The following is a 17,774-nucleotide window of genomic DNA, read 5'->3' on the forward strand; positions in this document are numbered from 1 at the left end:
GAAGGGAGGATAGAGGAGAGAAATAGGAAATAAAATTATCGGGATGAAGGAATGAAAGGGGGCAGCACTGACCAGAAAGAGGGTTAGAAGGAAATTGAATTAGATGGAATCATGGCTGAACAGATGAATTCTATAATAAAACACACACACACGGAGCAACCAGCAGCAGGCCTCCAATAGTAGTAACTCTCTCTTTGTCTGTCAATCAAGCCACTACAAGCCATACACTAATCCTAGCCACAGTTTGTGCCTCTAATGTATTATAATTACATTTGCGTCACACAGTTAAGCATCAGTTATTCCAACATATGAATACTCAGTGTTTCTTGAAAAATCTTGAAGGCTATTAGCAATTCCATCTTCAGAGCATTTCAATCCTTCTGATACCAATATGTGTTAACATGCTAAGCTAAGACAGTAAACATGGTAACTAACATACCTGCTTGACACAGCTGCGGAAGAAATACTCAGAGATTTTACTGTGGTAATATTGTAGTTATAGTCCTACATTCGAATTCTAACTTAAGTTAAAGTACATAAGTATAAGCATCAAAACATACAACATAGTTGTACGTGTTACTTGTACTTGTTCTTCAGAATGGCCCATTTAGATGCATAATGCATTCATCGCTTAATGTTACAGCCGGTAAAGGTGGAGATTTATATACTACTATATTTTGTATTCATTTAAATCTGCAAAGTAACTTGCAACTAAAGCTGTCAAATAAACATAGCCTTATACTTTTTGCCTGTGAGATAATAGAGAATAAGTAAAATAATGAAGTAGAAGTAATAAGTACTGTAAAATGGAAATACTCAAATAAAGTACAAGTACCTAAAAAATGTACTTACTCTAAGAACAGTACTTGAATAAATGACCTAGTTACATTCCGACACTGGCTTGCGTAGCATCACCATGGTAGCATTGTCTTTGGGGGCATGTTAGCATGCTGATGTTTAACTCAATGCTCTGCTGTGCCCAAGTAGAGTCTGACAGAGCTGCTAGCATGACTAAAGAGTCTTAATCATGTTTAACAGCACTTACGGCCGCTCTGAAGGTATTTCCAGAATCCTCAAAGACTCTTCTCACCATCTGGAGGAAAAAAATATCTGTTTCACTATAAATCATCTATCTTCTTGTATCATGTATCTGAAAATGGCATACGCCCTTGCTGCTTTTGTGAAACACAAGCAAACTATCATGCTCATGCTATCACTTATTTTAGATATAAAAATTAAATATTGGAAAGTATGCAAAGCGTACCAGTATAACTGATAATTAATGTCTTAATTTTGGTTCACATCGTTAAAACTGAGCAAGAAGATATGTCATTTCCAGCTACTGTCGATGCTTGTTAAAGGCAAAAAGGAGATGCACTTTTAGAAAAAAGGGTTTAAAATTCTGGATTTTTTTTTCCTCCAGATGGTTAGCAGAGAAGGCTGGAGAGGAAATGTGTGTAGAGAAATAATGTCTCTTGTCTTGTGATCACAAAAAAATTATCATTTTACAACATCATTATCATGAAATAATTATTCTGTGATAAGGGGAAAAAAAACCCTGCCATGATGTTGAGTAATTGCTATGCTGCAATCCTGAGAAAACAGTTTTGACAGCCTGCTAAATCAAGAAATAGAGGAATTATCTGTGATGTTGACAGCACTGAAATTTATAACAGTGAAATTAACAGTAAACTCACAATTAACTTCTTTCACATCGCAAGAAATCTAAAATGTTTCTTACCCGTGCCCTCTCTGGCCCTCTATACTTGTTCAGCCATTTTTTTCCTCTCTGTGCCATCGCCCCTAGTCTGAACGAGTAGGAAATGAGGTTGGACTGCTTCATCTAAACTAATGCTCTAAAAATACATTGCTCTCTCTGTGGATAGTTAAGATGAAGCCGCTGAGATTCCAAGAACTGCTGCGTTTCCATGAGAATCTAATATGTTTCCCTCAGTTGTGCTTGTGCTCAAAATCTCTTCTGTCTGAGTCACATTCTCTCATCACTTTTTTCATCTAAGCGTTGTCAAGAAATGGCCGAAGAAACAAGCACTCCGTTAATTTCCCCCTTCTGCTTTATTCATTTTGTTATGTCCCTCTCTCATCTTGTCTTGCGTGTTCATTAGGTGAAGTGTTCAAATGTTGCCTTTTCTTTGGGCATTTTGGAGAAGAAGAAGAAATTGGTTCAGTTTGGGCTTTTATACCAGCCGTCCATCCGTTTCCCTCCAGAATATCCTGAGGCGACGTTCCCAGCTGAAGTTTTTTCTTTCCTTAATCTGCGTCCCCCCTCTGTTTCCTCACTTCCTCGCTGTATACTTGCATGTTTCAAAGCAGATCTAAATTGAAACGGTTGTAATTTTGCGAGCAGATAAATGACTATGGGAGGACATAGGAGTGGTGTTGTGGAGTATAGAAATGTGCTTTGTGGTGCAGAGCGAACCCTCCAGGCCAGATGGAGTCATTTAACTCCCTCTCAGCATGGACTTATTACTGTCTTTTTTTTCCTCTCCAAAGTGAAAACTGGTCCGTTAACTAGACTGGGCTGATTTGTGTGTTGAAATCACAGCAGGTGTGATGCTCTGTTTGAGTGAATGATGTTATCCGTTACTAAATCTCCCCCACTTCTCCTGCAGGATTGGGGTATTTGTCAGTGGTGGTAGCCTGTTTGTTTGGGTGTACAGTGATGGGTGCAGCCTTCTTCTCATGGTATCTTTCCTAAATAGCAGTAACTCTTCTTTTTTATTATACATATCCCAATTAAGTTCAGCATAGTGGTTGCTAAAGGGTAAACCGGAAGAGTGTATCAACTGAAAACAAAAGAAAAACAGTCTAAAAATGAATGGAGCTTGAAGGATAAGGCTGATGACATTCTATATTTTGGCTGTTGTTAACAAATCCCAAGAAAAGACGAAAACCAATAATGCATTAATTCTTCTCTCAGTAATTTCCGACTCCATCCCTGTTCGTTGCACTCCCACCCAAATACCTCATTGTACCAGAGTTAATGTGAAACAGCAGTTTAACCAAACGGGTGTTTTTACATTTCACATTACAATAAATCAATAAAATCAGTGTGTATCCATGATCCTATAGTTAAAACGATCCAGTTAATTCATTCAGTACCAGTTAATATAGCCTGCCGTTCCAAACACTGCATAACCAATTGCATTATCACTTGGCTAAAGTGTTACAAGTCTATGTAGCAGGTAAAAACCCTGCTGTGCCCTGCCTAAATGACACAACATGACCATTCTATATTTTGGCTATAACATGTCGAGCATTGCAATGGTGTGGCTCACTGATGTGTGTTTAATTTGACAACGATGGGGCTTCGGATCCACAGACAAGTTTTTTTTTTAATAAAATCATTGCTGTTTGTTTTTTCAAAGGGATTTGTTGACAATAATACAAATATAGACCATCAAGTCTGAAAGTGGACTCTACTGTATATCACCCAGCTGCTACTACTGGGCGCCATTCCAGATGAAAAATAAGTGTCTCCAGCCCGGCCAGAGGTTCATAAACATCAGCCATGTCTAGCAGCATTAATCTAATCAGGGATTAAAAGCCAACTGAAAAACTTTGAAAGACCGCCCTGATGGTTAATGACTATTACCCTGCATTGTAGCTGCTAAGCTCATAATCAAGACGAACACAATCAGATAATCTCAATGTCTTTGCAGACCCCTTCCCACCAGCCTAATCCCCAGATTTCGAATCTCAGATTAGGAATACAGGATGATTAATATCATATTGTGTGTGTATGTTCCCCGCAGGGGACTCTTCGCCGGGTGACCTTCTCTGTAGTGAGCCAGCCCCAGGATGCCGGCTGCTATGATAGTGGCCTGGAGGACTCGGAGACGCCGAGCAGCAAGAGTTCATCAGGGCCGCGGCTGGGAGCTCTGCCGCTGCCCGAAGAAGGTTACGAGCGGACCACACCAGAGGGCAGCGTAGGGGAAGAGGAGCATGTGGAGAATGGTCAGAGCAACCACACACACACACACACACACGCACGCACGCACGCACACACACACACACACACACACACACACACACACACACACACACACACACACACACACACACACACACACACAAACCATGCAGCCAATAAAAACCATTGAACTCTGAACTCAACACATCTACATTTACTTTCATATTTTGTCTCTCAAGGCTTTGTGTACTGTACTCTGTACAAGGCTTAGTTATGTTTTCATTATACACACAGTCAAACACTTTGAAACACTTTGACTTGTTGCCAAGGTCTCATGAGGCTTTTCACTCATGTGATGGGAATGTGTTTTACAGAATAAATCAAAAGTCCCATGTGAGTATGCATTGCAACATATATGTTTGTTTGAAAGCATGGTGTGTTATTTGAAGAGGTTTTTTTAAGGCTAATATGCAGCAGTATGGTGTGCCTCAGGCTCATCTTTGGCCTTCCCTTTCACCAATGAAATTGTGTTTTTAGCCTTTTCTTTGTCAAGGAAAAAAAATGTTTTTCCTCTTTTCTCTGCATATGGTCACGCTAGAGCTGGAACAACTGAAGCAACACACCACGGTCACTATGATCAAGGTCACTATGACCTTGGTGACTTGATGTACTTCTGGGGTTAACTGCTACATTTTTAGCAAAGTGTGAAATCTTGAGGATCATGTGGAGTTTAATAAGTTTTCTTCACAGTCAGGTGGAGAGAGGAATTGGAACAGAGAATTCATCGCGTTGGTTATAATTATACTTTATAATGATGTGCTTGTTTGGTTTCACATGAATTTGCTGCTGCTGCTGCTGCAGTATGTAGGCAACAGCAGTAAAAATTAGTTTTCAGAATACAACAGAAATATTAATAATCGAGTTTGATTCAAGTACAGCAGAATTTAGAAAATCAAACAGTGAATAAATATATTATTTTTCGTTGCTCATTATATGCGTGTGGAATGTATTACTTTACCTTTAACTATCTGTAACATGACACCTGCACACTTTCTATAATTGTCACATTATCACACAAAGTCACATTTACCTCATCTATCGATATTATAAGTGCTGTCTCCATTAACAGGATGTCAGTATTGATGAATGGTTTATATACATGATAAACATAACCTCTGACACTTGCCCTTGCAGGACATCAGCATCTCTGGTGACCTCACTAACCTTTTGAACCAGCACTCATAGGATGTAATAGGGCTGATATGTAACTTAATCCTTTCCTTGCATGTAAATACATTTAGATTTATCACTCACTTGGCCTCTGTAGTTGTTTATTTTGACTTTAACTTTCACCTTTGATGTAATGCTGAGCACAGTTGGATTTTTAAACATTCTTTTGAAGTCAGCAATTTCCATTTTGCTATCTCAACATTTTCCCCTCCATTATAACCTTTGTCCTGTTTTTTTTTTTTTTTTTAATTTAACATTTTTTATTTCTTCTGACCTCCTCACCCAATGTTCAACACATCTCTTCTGTTGTACTCTATCCATCTGTTTTCTTCACTCATCACTCGTCTTCAACCGCTTACCCGGGGTTGGGTCGAAGGGCAGCAGCTCTACACATAGCGGGGGACCCCAAACTTCCCTTTACCACATTAACCAGCTCTAACTGGGGAATCCTGAGGCGTTCCCAGGCAAGTGTGGAGCTATAATCTCTCCACTTAGTCCTGGGTTTTCCCAGAGGCCTCCTCCCAGGTGGACGTGCCTGGAACACCTCCCTAGTGAGGCACCCAGGGGGCATCCTTACTAGACGCCCGAACCACCTCACCTGGCTCTTTTCAACACAAAGGAGCAGCGGCTCTAATCCGAGTTCCTTACGGATGGCTGAGCTTCTCACCCTATCTCTAAGGGAGACGCCAGCCACCCTCCTGAGAAAACCCAATTCGGCCGCTTGTACCCACGACCTTGTTCTTTCAATCATGACCCATCTTTCAAGGCCATAGGTGAGGGTAGGAACGTAAATTGGCCGTTGTTTTCTTTTCTTAATTAATTGTCTTTTCTTGGGGTGTCCCGGCCTAGTAGTGGTTGGGACACATACCTTAGAATTGCAGCATCCCTATCTTGGGTCTGGTTGGGCATATTGCTTTGTGTTTCTACCCATATTTCGTCTCTGTGTCTCTTCTTAAAACTATCAAAAGATGACGGAAAATAGATAGAAATAGATGGAAATATATCTCTTCTTTTCACCATTTAATCCTTCTTTTGTGTCTCTTTCCTGTGTCCAGATGCCAGACAACTGCCAGATGTAGCTCTGACAGGAAAGTGTACAAGGGAATGTGATGAGTTTGGCCACTCTGACACATGTTGGATGCCTGTCCGCCCTTCCCCTCGCCAGCGTCAGCGCCACGGCAGCGACCCCCCACGGCTCTCCACCTTCGCCCCCGGAGATGATAATAACAATCTTCGTGGTAATGACCATGAGAGTGACAGCGAGAGCGCTGGCAGCGCAGGGAGCTCAGAACCCGGGGTGGTCATCGGCCGAGAAGGTCAGAGATTAGCCTTAGCCAATGGGGATCCTCTCGGCACCCTGGGTAGTGGAGACCGTAACAGAAACATGGGCGATCACAACCGGAACCTTCTGAACCGCAAGATGACTTCAGCATCCTACGACACATTTAGCAGCGCCGGCTTCGGGAGACGCCAGCAAGAGGAGGAAGGAGGAGAAGGCCAGAACCCACCTGAGGTGATACCACTGACGCGGACAGGAGGGGACTACAAGACCACGTCCTGCCTAACGTTGTCTCGCCGAGAGGTCTACCTGTGACAGCCTGACGGCGGAGCAATCATCATCAAATCCCCCCCTTTTCTGAAAAACAAGGAGGGTTAAGACTTTACTGGAAAGTCATCAGTTTGGAGGGCCTTTTAAACCTGTGAAGATGTGAAAATGTAAGAAAAGATGTTTTCCAAAAAAGCCGTACATCAAATTGGAACTTTTGGATTCTGACTTTTATTTATAGGCACCTAAACTTAAGCAAACGATGGATCATATCTTCAGAGAGCTCTGGCCTGGAGTACTTTCTAAAAAATAAAAAAACAAGGGTCTTTTTTAACTTCTGCTGAAAGTTGCCTACGGGTAATGATCCTATTATGTCTACGCGGAGGAGGACAACTTCATCTCTCCTTCTTTTCACATGAATCTAATGCATGCCTGACCCTCTGCCACAGAGAGATCTGTGAAGAAGAGAGGGATTGAGACTGAGTAAATCCTGCTGCTATAAACACCTTGGTGTATAAAAAAAACCCACTGAGGCTACAGCAGGCAAGATTTGGACTCAGCCGGTAAACCATCTGCTGAAAAATCACCAAGGTCTTATCCAGTCAAAATAGAAAGAAAATAAGTGAGGGGTCTTTGATGGAGTTTTTTTGAGCTCATTTAAACCAATCAAACTTTCTAATGCCTAATCAACTCTCTTGTAACTCAAGACCGGGATATAAACCAATCAAACTGCTAATCCCGTGAGAATCTTAACAAGTCATGAACAGAGTATCAAAGTACTGACAAAAGTATGGTCACTGTACAGTTACACATATTGAAAAAAATGTGCTGATCTCTAAAATCAGGTATCTTTAAGAACATAAACTATCCTAAATAAACAGGAACAATGTGAAAATAGGTTTTTTTTTTACAGTAATGAAATGTAACCATTCAGAATACAAGGTTCTCATAGAGTATCAGTAGTACCACTGAATTTCCGCGAGTGTGAAAATATGTCTTTATCATTTTGCCTTCACACCCAGTCTTTATGTATATATTGTATGTGTATTTGATAAGACGGCGGTTTGATCTCTCTGCTTTTGTTCACTGTTTCAAATTGGACTGAGGTGCTAAGTTCACGCCACACCTACAGTATACTTACAGTGTTCATGTGTCACAAATGTTCTTTCACACAAGCGCATACACATGCACGCATGCACGCACTTACACACGCAGATCTAAGCATGTAAACACAAACTCATACAGTGCATTTACCGAATGTGAACATGCATAGGGCCACATTTTATGACATGATTCCGTGGTCGTGTAAAATAAAGTATATAATACCTTGCATTAACTTTCATACAGAAGACATTAAGTACACACACACATGCGCACACACAAACACACACACACACACATGCAGCATATTAAACCATAAGTAAAGATACAAACCCATTTTAGGATATGTGCAATGCGCAATTCATATGCACTGTGTATGTATGTGCTCTTAATCATCATTTTTTAACATATTGCCTCTCATTGAACTAGCTGTAGCATTTTGCCTGCTCCCCCCAGCCAGTATTTAAACATGAAATGTATTTAAATAATTACTCATCTCTCTGACTGATGTGTGGAGCTACATTAAAGAGAATTTTAGACATGTCATCTGCTATATGTAATGATAGACAATGTGGAAATATGAGATATTCCGCATACTGTAAGTAGAAAAACCAAATTTCTGTAAGAAAAAAAAGGACTCTGCATGAAAGAAAGATAATGCTAACTTGTTTTTTCTCTTTTTTTAAACCACACGCCTTTTTGGATACCACGCCTATTTGGATACATCTGTATTATATGTGTGTGCTCACGGGGAAATGGAGATGATGATGGCATCAAGGGAGTTAGCTTCAGTGGATTAAACTGTTCCTCCATTTATCACAGAGCGAGTTCGGGTTCACCTTGGGCCTTTCTCTCAGTTACCACAGACAGATTTTGGCACGAAGGGAGCCGCAGGCCGTAACAAAAAAGAGCACGATGTAGTGGGAGTGCTGAGTTCTGCTGCACCCCTTTTCACCGTACAGTGCCGACCTGAATACGCCCATACTGCTGCGCTCAACTGCACAGATAAAAGACTCCTTCACATTTGTCCTTCCCAGCAGCTACTGCACGACTCCAGACACACTCCTGCACTGGGCTGAAGAGCGGGTGAGGATTGAGGCCAGCACATCTTAATTCCAATCATCAGTGTGTGGTTCAGTGGTGTGATAGGGATAATAGGGTTAGGTCGTCCCTGTGGTCTTAATGAGTTTCCTTTCTCCTCTCCTCTTCTCCCTTGATCTGCGCTGATCTCATTAATGTCTGGATTGGCGAATTTAACATTTCTTGAAATTGCCAGTAGGTGTGTCTCTTCATTTTTTCTAGTTGTTTTGGATCAGATAAAGCGAAGGAGACATGCTTGTTCAGGATGTGCTACAATTTAGTTCATAGATCCTCGTAGAGTTAGTCAGAAAGGAGAGCAACACTCAGGTAAGAATGTTCAAATTGTTAACTAACTGCTTGTGATTTTGGCCACACACTGTTGCTGCCACATGTGGAAACAGTAGAGTAGTGAGTCTTGTACATTAGTTGTACAATGGTAATCATCCAGAGAAAGGGATGTGCTCGACTTATGTGATTATACTTTGTGTACCTGTATATACCTTCATCTTAACAACTCTGTAAGGGACTCCCTTTAGCTTGTGACCACTGATGTACTTACTCCCTAAGCCTTCATTACCCCCAAATCCCCAACATGGCTGTTTGCTGAGCTCTGTTACTGATGGACTTTGCTGAGGATGTAATAAAACTCAAGGCCTAACGCATGGACTTAATCTGTTCATGGATAGTTCACCTTGAAAAAGGGATTGGTGAAAACAATCACAGCATCTTGCGGGATAGCACTCTGAGAAACAGAAGGACACATGCTCTCTCTCTGGGAGAAAGAGTTGAGGTATTCCTCGGAGACCTGAGAGGTCTTGAAGAACCAACGTCCAGTTTGTGAGTTTTTGAAAAGAGACTCTTGACACAGCCCTGCCTCCTCAAAGTGGCAGATATTTCTTCAAACTGCTGTTTTATGGCAGGTCCATTATAGCACCTTTCAAACCCTCCTATCCAGATTTAAGGGAACTTGCTGTACATGAATCTGTGTGGGTGTGAATCTTCTTTTATACTGCATGTTTAAACATGATTATCTTTCAGTCTACTGCAAAACAGAAAGGGGAGACAGACAGAGAAAAGCGTGATTTCTGAGATCTATCACCCCACTAATCAAGACATTTTTAAAATTGACACTTCAGCACACATCATATACCTGTCATCCCCCTTGTGCTGTTGCCCTCATAGCCATGTACAGATAAAACGACATCGTAGAACAGACAACTGGAAACCATAACAGACAATGGCATGCCTAAAGGTCTTCAAATCTGCACTTGAGAAAAAAATGAGAAAACTGAAAAAACTGTTACTTTTTATTTCCCTCTTCTTTGTTTTCTTTTCTTCTGGGGCTGACTGTTTTTTTGCTGCTCCTTTCCTGTAATTACATAATGAACTAATTGCATTTGCTATGGCGAGGAAGAAGAGGAGCTGTCGACGAATGGTTTGGTATGAAGATGAATCATGTAAAAGTTTGACTTTGACATTAAAAACTTCAAACACTCTTGTTTGTCTGTTCACTTTTGGAAATTTCTTCTACACAATCAATATGATAAACAATTGGGGCATTTTTAACAACTCCAGACCTAATATTTGCCTCACGAATACCAGTTTTAGATGAGCAGTTATTGTCACCGACTCCACACATATGGAAACACTTTAAGACCAAAACAATTGTGTTGCTCACAAAGGAATTTTTGATAACGCTTTGTGATAAGGCCCTTTACAAAGGGTTTATTTTATTTTTTATTATAGCCTTTATTTAACCAGGTTGGTCCCATTGAGATCAAGCCTCTCCCACAGTCCAGGCGAAGCTGTAACTACTGCTTAATAAAGTGTTAGCTAATGTTGCACAGTACCTAACAGTAAGCCATTACCAAGAAAAAAGTTTTAGATTACCAGGTTGCGGAAAGTTCTCTACTAGCATGACATTTTTGACCACTTACCTTCTGGGAAAGTGCTGCAGGCGCCCAGACCAAAATCAATTTTTTAGCAACTTATTGACATTTCAAATTGCAGGTGTCTGACAGCTGACTTATGGCTTATAACAATGTGAGAAATGTTAAACCCTATTCATGCCTTGCTATCATTCAGCTATTGCTATTAGAAAGGGGTAGCAAATTGGTGACAAAAACCATCTCTACTCAAGGTCCACTTGTTCCGTTTATTTTTTAGGAGCTATTGAACCTTGTAGATGTTCAAACTCATACTTCCATGACAACTAAACACATTTCTTCTGCTAGTGAAGGCTATGTGATATGCGACTTTGAGTGGAGATTGTGTTGACATTTCAAGCTCAATCTTCTCATCTCATTTTTGCACAATGACACTCTCATACTCTTATTTAAATATGTATATTGTGTTTTGTGTATTGTAAATTTGTACCCAGCTGATGCATTCAGACTAGAATATATTTCTAGAATATCACTGCAATGTGCCACAATGCATCAACTTTCTTTGAAAGGTGGATTTTCTGAACTGGATCTTGTTGCGAGAAAACTTCAAATGTAGAGGGTAATTTGGACTTGGCTCCATAGGTATTAACTGCTAACTACAATTAACTACAATGATTACTGTGAAGGAGGATGTAGAAAAACCAAAGTCCTGTAAACTTTATTTCCTTTTCTCCAGTATGCAACAGTGACACCATGTGGTCATGAATCAGTATTACTTTAGTTTTCTGGCAGGGTACATGATCATTCTGTGGCATGTTATAAGCTGTGCTGCTTGGTTTCAGGTTTCCTTTTTGTCATATGGTAGGAAGAAAGACAAAAAATCAATTTATCTAAATATACTTCAGAAGCTCCTATAGAGCTATAAATATGTTTGTTGGCATGTTCAGTCTATGGACATTTCTTTTAAGCCGACAGCTGGAAGATACACCTGTCAGTTTAATTTATAACAACCTGGAAAATCATAATTTATGAGCAAAGGGCTCTTTATATTTTACGATGTCATATCAGATATATAAAAAGATAATAGGTGGTTGATACTTTCATTGTCGGCGTAATTCAGAAATGTAAATTGGAAAAATGTGAGGGTGCCGTGTCTTGGATATTATATAGTATGTAACAACCACAGGGATAAAATAAAGATTTGGAAGGCTAAAAAGCATGATAATCATTAATTTAATGTATAGAATCACCACCGTTTTGAATAACACCAACAAACCTAGTTTTAATGTCCAGTTACCTATTATCTTCGACAACCAAAAAAAGAAAGATCTACATGTTTTCACAGGCTAGGATGTTGGTCTGCGCTTTGTATTCATCCACAGGCCCATCACTCAATGCAGATCCACTGATGCCTATGAATTCTATTTTTCAAACAACTCCAACTTAATAGTCACATTGCAGGTTGAATGAATTATGTTATTTACGGAAATATTTTTAAAATATTTAATCATGTTTTTTCAAGGTTGATGGGGTTTAGTTGAAATGTCAATGGCTTCCAAGGCCATAACATTTTGTATCCTCATTATCTGCAATGAGTATAATCACTTGTATTACAATGCCAACATGTTTAACGTCTAATAAAAGCCCTTTTCCCACAAACAAATTGTGAAGTACTATCCCCATTTTTAGGTCTTCAGGAAAGAGCAATCCAGACATTCCGTCCCTGAAGGACCAATTGTTCTATAGCTTGCAATAAAGTCATAAAAACACACATAAAAGAAAAAATCATTAAATCACACAATAAAAGATAGTAGCAACCTTTTGTGAAACGTCAAAAGCATCAGGTACCATATCAATCAACTTCTGGCCATTAGTTATCTCATATAAGTGCTGACCATAAAAGGTTTTGTAAATAAATCACCCCGTATCACCAGATAAATGGACAAGGAGTTGCCTGTACTGCAAAAAAAGGCTGTTCAGTTTCTTTGAACTCTTAATTAAATCCTGGGAATAGACCCAGTGGATGTGCATTTTATGGATTTTATAAAGATAGAGGAAAATGTGGCCAGGGAGCCACCTGCTGAAGTACACTGCTTAATGTTAACCCTACTCACACACTGTTCAGTATATCAAATGGTCTTTGTAGTCGCCAGATGCTTTCAGGGGTTTAAGCAAACTCATTTTTTGACTGAAAGTGAGATGAAGTGAATTGCCTTTACATGCAGAGAGAGGGATCGTGACTTCAAAGCGAAAAGATATGATCAGTAATATGTTGAAATGATTTCTTATGTCCAGTCAGTTAACATCTTAAGTAGAGTGATGCAACAATCCAACAACAAAGAAACATTCAGCCTCAGAACAGCTGAGTGTAAGGCCTTGCAGATGCGATTAATTCTGTCAGTGCTGTGCTCCTCTGTTGGGGAAAGCCAAGCCGTAAACATTCATTCTCCCCAATACCTGTGTTCCTCCATGGGATGTCATTTCTGTTTCTTTCCATGGTCCGTCAGCTTGAACTCATCAAAGTTGTGCCATCAGTATTCTTGGTAAAATAGCAGGAAATAACACATAACAATAGGATATTATATGAAAGCACATTTCAGGATGAGATGTATCAGCCTACAAATGCATAAAAAAAAGAAACGATCTTATGAAGTTTTCCATGTTTTTTACATGTTCCTAAATCTTTATGAGGTGAGAAACATTGGAAACTGAAAGATTCTGTTGCAGAAATTAACTTTTTGCCTACTTTTATGTCACCATTCATTCACAAAATATATATTTGTTCGATAGTCATCTGTTGGAGACTTGCTAGTGACACTGTTTGTTTATGTAATGTGTGAAGTCTTCATAGGCCTAATCAAGACTAGTTTACGCTGTTTCACAATTTTGTTTCTGATGTTGATTATGTTTATGCACATCTGCACGAGCCAGACCAGTCAACTAAAATCAGCACTGCTGTGTTGTCCATACATTTAGCATTTATTTGTATAAATCCAAATAGAATAGAATAGGTGTTTTGGGACATGCAATCTTGATGATTCTCACTGGAAGTCACTTTATTTAAAATAAATATTAGATTTCCAGAATCACAAATCCTTACCATGATGAGTGTGAGAGGCCGATTTAGTGTAAATATGCCATGTAAAATGTGAATTTGGAATTCATACTTCATGAAAAATGACAAATGGTAACTCAAAAGTTGTAGTGTAGTTCACTGTCTTCTCTGTCCTCACAGATAACCCTAAGATTGTGGACCTCGTAAAGTAATAAAAACCTGTATGGATGTGTGTATCTGCTGACCTGCAGGCGCTGATGTGTGATTTGCTGTTTCAAGTGATTGCAAAGGTGAGTCTCATCTGCCGTTTGGCAGATAGTTGTCACCATCTCTATTCCAAGTGACCAGAGACAAATCTCACTGTGTGGCTCCATGCTCTTGTTGTGAGTCTGTGTGATTAGTTGTATAGGAATGTGATTTTATAGAAACAGGGTTATGCTGTCGTGTGGTATAATTGAGAACATTTTTTGCTCTTCGATAAGTGACAGCTTCATGTCAGCAGGTGGGACAGTAGTGATTTGTGAGTATGAATTAGGAAGCTTAAGAATATAAACTTGTAACAAACTTTTTTAAAATTCAGGAGTAAGTGTGATGATTTGCTTTCGGCAAAATTCACATTGACTAACCTCTAAAAATAGATTTAAAACTGCTCTGTTAAACCTTGATATATCATCATTGGGAGCACTTGGGAGTATTGCCTGTCATGTCAGGCAAGCAAGGGTAGAGGCAAAGAAGCCAATACACTTTGTAAACAAGACATCAGTCTTCGTCCATAAGCCTGCATCAAGAAAGCCTGTGATGATATGCTTTGATTATATGCAATATGTTTTTATTGTCTGTTTTGGTCATTTACGATTTTTACTTTTAATTTTGAAGTAAATTGAGTCTATGCCTGTAGTATGAAATGTGCCATATAAATAAACTTGACTTGACCTTTTAATTAAGCTGAACAAGGACACCACGGGGGGTGCTGGAGCCGATCCCAGCTGACATCGGGCGTGAGGTTCTTCATAGTAATATTGATTTGGTTCATAGTCTGCCGTAAAAAAAATGTTTTTAAAAGGATCCAGGTAAAGAGAGTTGATGAAATAATCATCATGTCAAAATTAAATCAAACAGGACAAGGACTTTATTGGTTTTTTTAAGGCTCTAATTCACAATATATCTGCATTCAGTAGAGAAATATAGCATGTTTTTGTTTATTGCATAGAAGCTGGGTGTAACTCCAATAGGCACAGCAGGGACCTGAGGGACCTTCAGTGGTAGAAGAACATCACAGCTGTCTCTGTAATTTGCCTGGATGCAGTCGACCCTCTGTTATTCCCAAACATCAGCACGTTCTTTTCGAGGGATGGGAAGTCTCTGGATTGTTATGGCATCTGTTCAGTCTTTTATATACCCTTAACACACACAGACTCTGTTTTCCACTTTCCCATTTTATGACCTGCTACAGAAAATGAAAAAACTGCATAATTGCAGTCTCACAAGCTCAATATTGCATTCCTTTGGTTTGCTCCCAGAGCAGATGGCAGCAGCAGAATGTAGGTCTCTGTTGGTCTCTGTGAAGGTGAGGTTGTCTGGAATCAGTTCATCTGGAGTGGAAGCCAGAAAGCACTCTTTTCACATATACTATATGTATGTTAGAAATTATAGCTAGTAAATAAAATCTTGTAGAGTGTAAGAGGTTTCACTAGGAAGATCACATAACTGCAGGAATGCCAAATTATGCTATAACTACTTTGCTTTGCAATAGAGCATGTTTTTAAAGATGTTGCCATGTGTACAGAATACCCCTATCTGCTACACATGACTTGATTTTAAATGATATTATATTTCACTGTAAGTACACTGAAAGTGGTCTTTATATTTTTTGAATGATTATGTAGAATGATAAAGTTGTTGAATTGTTATCAGGCAAGACCCTGCACTGCCCCTTGGGATAATACTAGAAACTGGAAACAATTTTTAATGTATCAAGCTTTAAATGCGTAATAGAAATTGCACATCTAATAATACACACTGTCGTCATTTCCATATACACAATTTTCTATAACATAACATATTAGATTTAGGTTAGATTAGATACTTTATTGTCATTGTGCACAACAAAAATTCAGATGCACTCAATGATTGGGCTCAAATATAAAAGAGAAATAAATTAATAAATGCTTCCATTCACTCGCTTCCATACACTCATTGTCAATGCATGCAGGTAAAATGGGACAAAAGTGCTCATGGATATTATTGCACATTATAATAAATTAAGAACTTATTGCACATTAAGTAGTGATGTCATTCAGGGGTTTGCTTTCAGTTCAGTTAAAGTGAAAAAGAACAGAGACAAAAACAAAAAAAAATCAACACGAATCCCGCCATCCCTCCCAACAACCCATGTCAGACACAGTCACAATAACCAACCAAGCAACCAAAAAAGGAACAAAACATAAACATAAACATAAAACATAAGTATATAGGTAAAGTAAAAAAATAAAAAATGAATAAAACTGATAGCAAAATAAAAGTAAAGTAGTAAGTAAAAGTAAGTAAAGCAATTGAAGAAGGAGGAAAACAAAAAAACAATAAAAAAATAGAAACAAGGAATATGCTTTAGCTGTTTTTTCAATTAATTTGTCAGAACAAATTTCTGAAATGTGATTATAAACAGAGATAGAATTAAATTTATTGCCACAAAGCTTTTATAGTGTCGTTACAGCCATGAAACCCTTTCTCCTGCCTCCTTTATGTGCTTCTGCTCCCTCCACTGATAGTGTTTGAAGATCATAGTTATCAGCTTAATTACCCTTCCATGTATTCTATGACAATGTATCCGTCCTCCCTTTTCTTTTACCATTTTTCCTTTCCATCTTCCCACACAGAACCAAATTCATTGCCTCAAAGCTTTTAATGTCATTACAGCCTACATTCAATCCCCATGAAAAATGCTAATTTCATACACAGTGTAATTATGTGGTAAAAGGCTTCTGATTTTAGTCATTTGTGTGCTCCTTTCTTTTCCAGGTAAAGTAAATGATATCTTTCTCTTTCCATTACAACTATAAGCTCTTCATTTTCTCTCCCTCTAATGTGTGAGGGTATTTCTTTTTCTGATAGGGTGCAAACCTTTATCCTTACTGTCGTCAAAAACGTTTCAATGTTTCAACACACTTGTCCTTGTCAAATAAGAGTTTATTCTTGATGACAAATCAAATGCTAATCATGGTTGCCAGGCACTCTCTGTGGATTAATAAGAAACATGACTTTGTCCATTTAGTATTCAAACGTCCCCCTCTACTTAAAATATATCTTTCTTTTTGTTCCTCCCGTTTGGAAGTATGAGCTTTATCGTGCAGAATGATGTATGTGCAGAGCTTGACACGATAAGGTTGTGTTCACATTTATCTTCTAAAAGTGGAAAGATTCCCTATGCTCATTAAAAATCCAGTTCTAAGGGGTGGGCCCACAAGTATGATTTGTGACATCACAACTAGTTTGGAAGGAATCTGAGGCCGGTTTTACATAGAAAAGGGGTTAGAAGATGTAAATGCCCTTTTAAGGATTTTAATAAGGATGATTGTGGGGGAAAAATATAACACACACATTATTGTTCCAAGCAGACTTCGTATATGTCTTAATTTATGTCTAGATGGGATCTGATTTGACACATTTTCTGTTTGTGTGGTGTGCGTGTGTGTTTGTGTGTGTGTGTGTGCGTGTGCGTGTGCGTGTGTGTGTGTGTGTGTGTGTGTGTTTGTGTGTGTGTGTGTGTGTGTGTGTGTGTGTGTGTATGTGTGTGTGTGTGTGTGTGTGTGTGTGTGTGTGTGTGTTAGGGGCAGTCTGTTGAACTCATATTACCCTGACTGAAGCACTTACAAATTCAACCTGAAAGAATTGAAATCAACTTCAGACAAACCTGTGACACACATAAAAACATTCATGGTTAGTTGG

General features: G+C 39.0%; 1 protein-coding gene across 1 annotated transcript in view; it reads left to right on the plus strand.

Moving 5' to 3' along the window:
• pcdh7a (protocadherin 7a) overlaps positions 1-10,358 on the plus strand; it is a 42,795-nt gene extending 32,437 nt beyond the window's left edge. The window contains exons 4-5 of the mRNA XM_083930276.1: positions 3,774-3,975; positions 6,217-10,358. Of these exons, the coding sequence (XP_083786402.1) occupies positions 3,774-3,975; positions 6,217-6,755 (741 nt within the window). The 3' untranslated portion in view covers positions 6,756-10,358. The remainder of the gene's footprint in view (positions 1-3,773; positions 3,976-6,216) is intronic.
• The last annotated feature ends 7,416 nt before the right edge of the window (positions 10,359-17,774 follow it).

Source organism: Echiichthys vipera (genome assembly GCF_963691815.1).
Source record: "Echiichthys vipera genome assembly, chromosome: 2".
NCBI lineage: Eukaryota > Metazoa > Chordata > Actinopteri > Perciformes > Trachinidae > Echiichthys > Echiichthys vipera.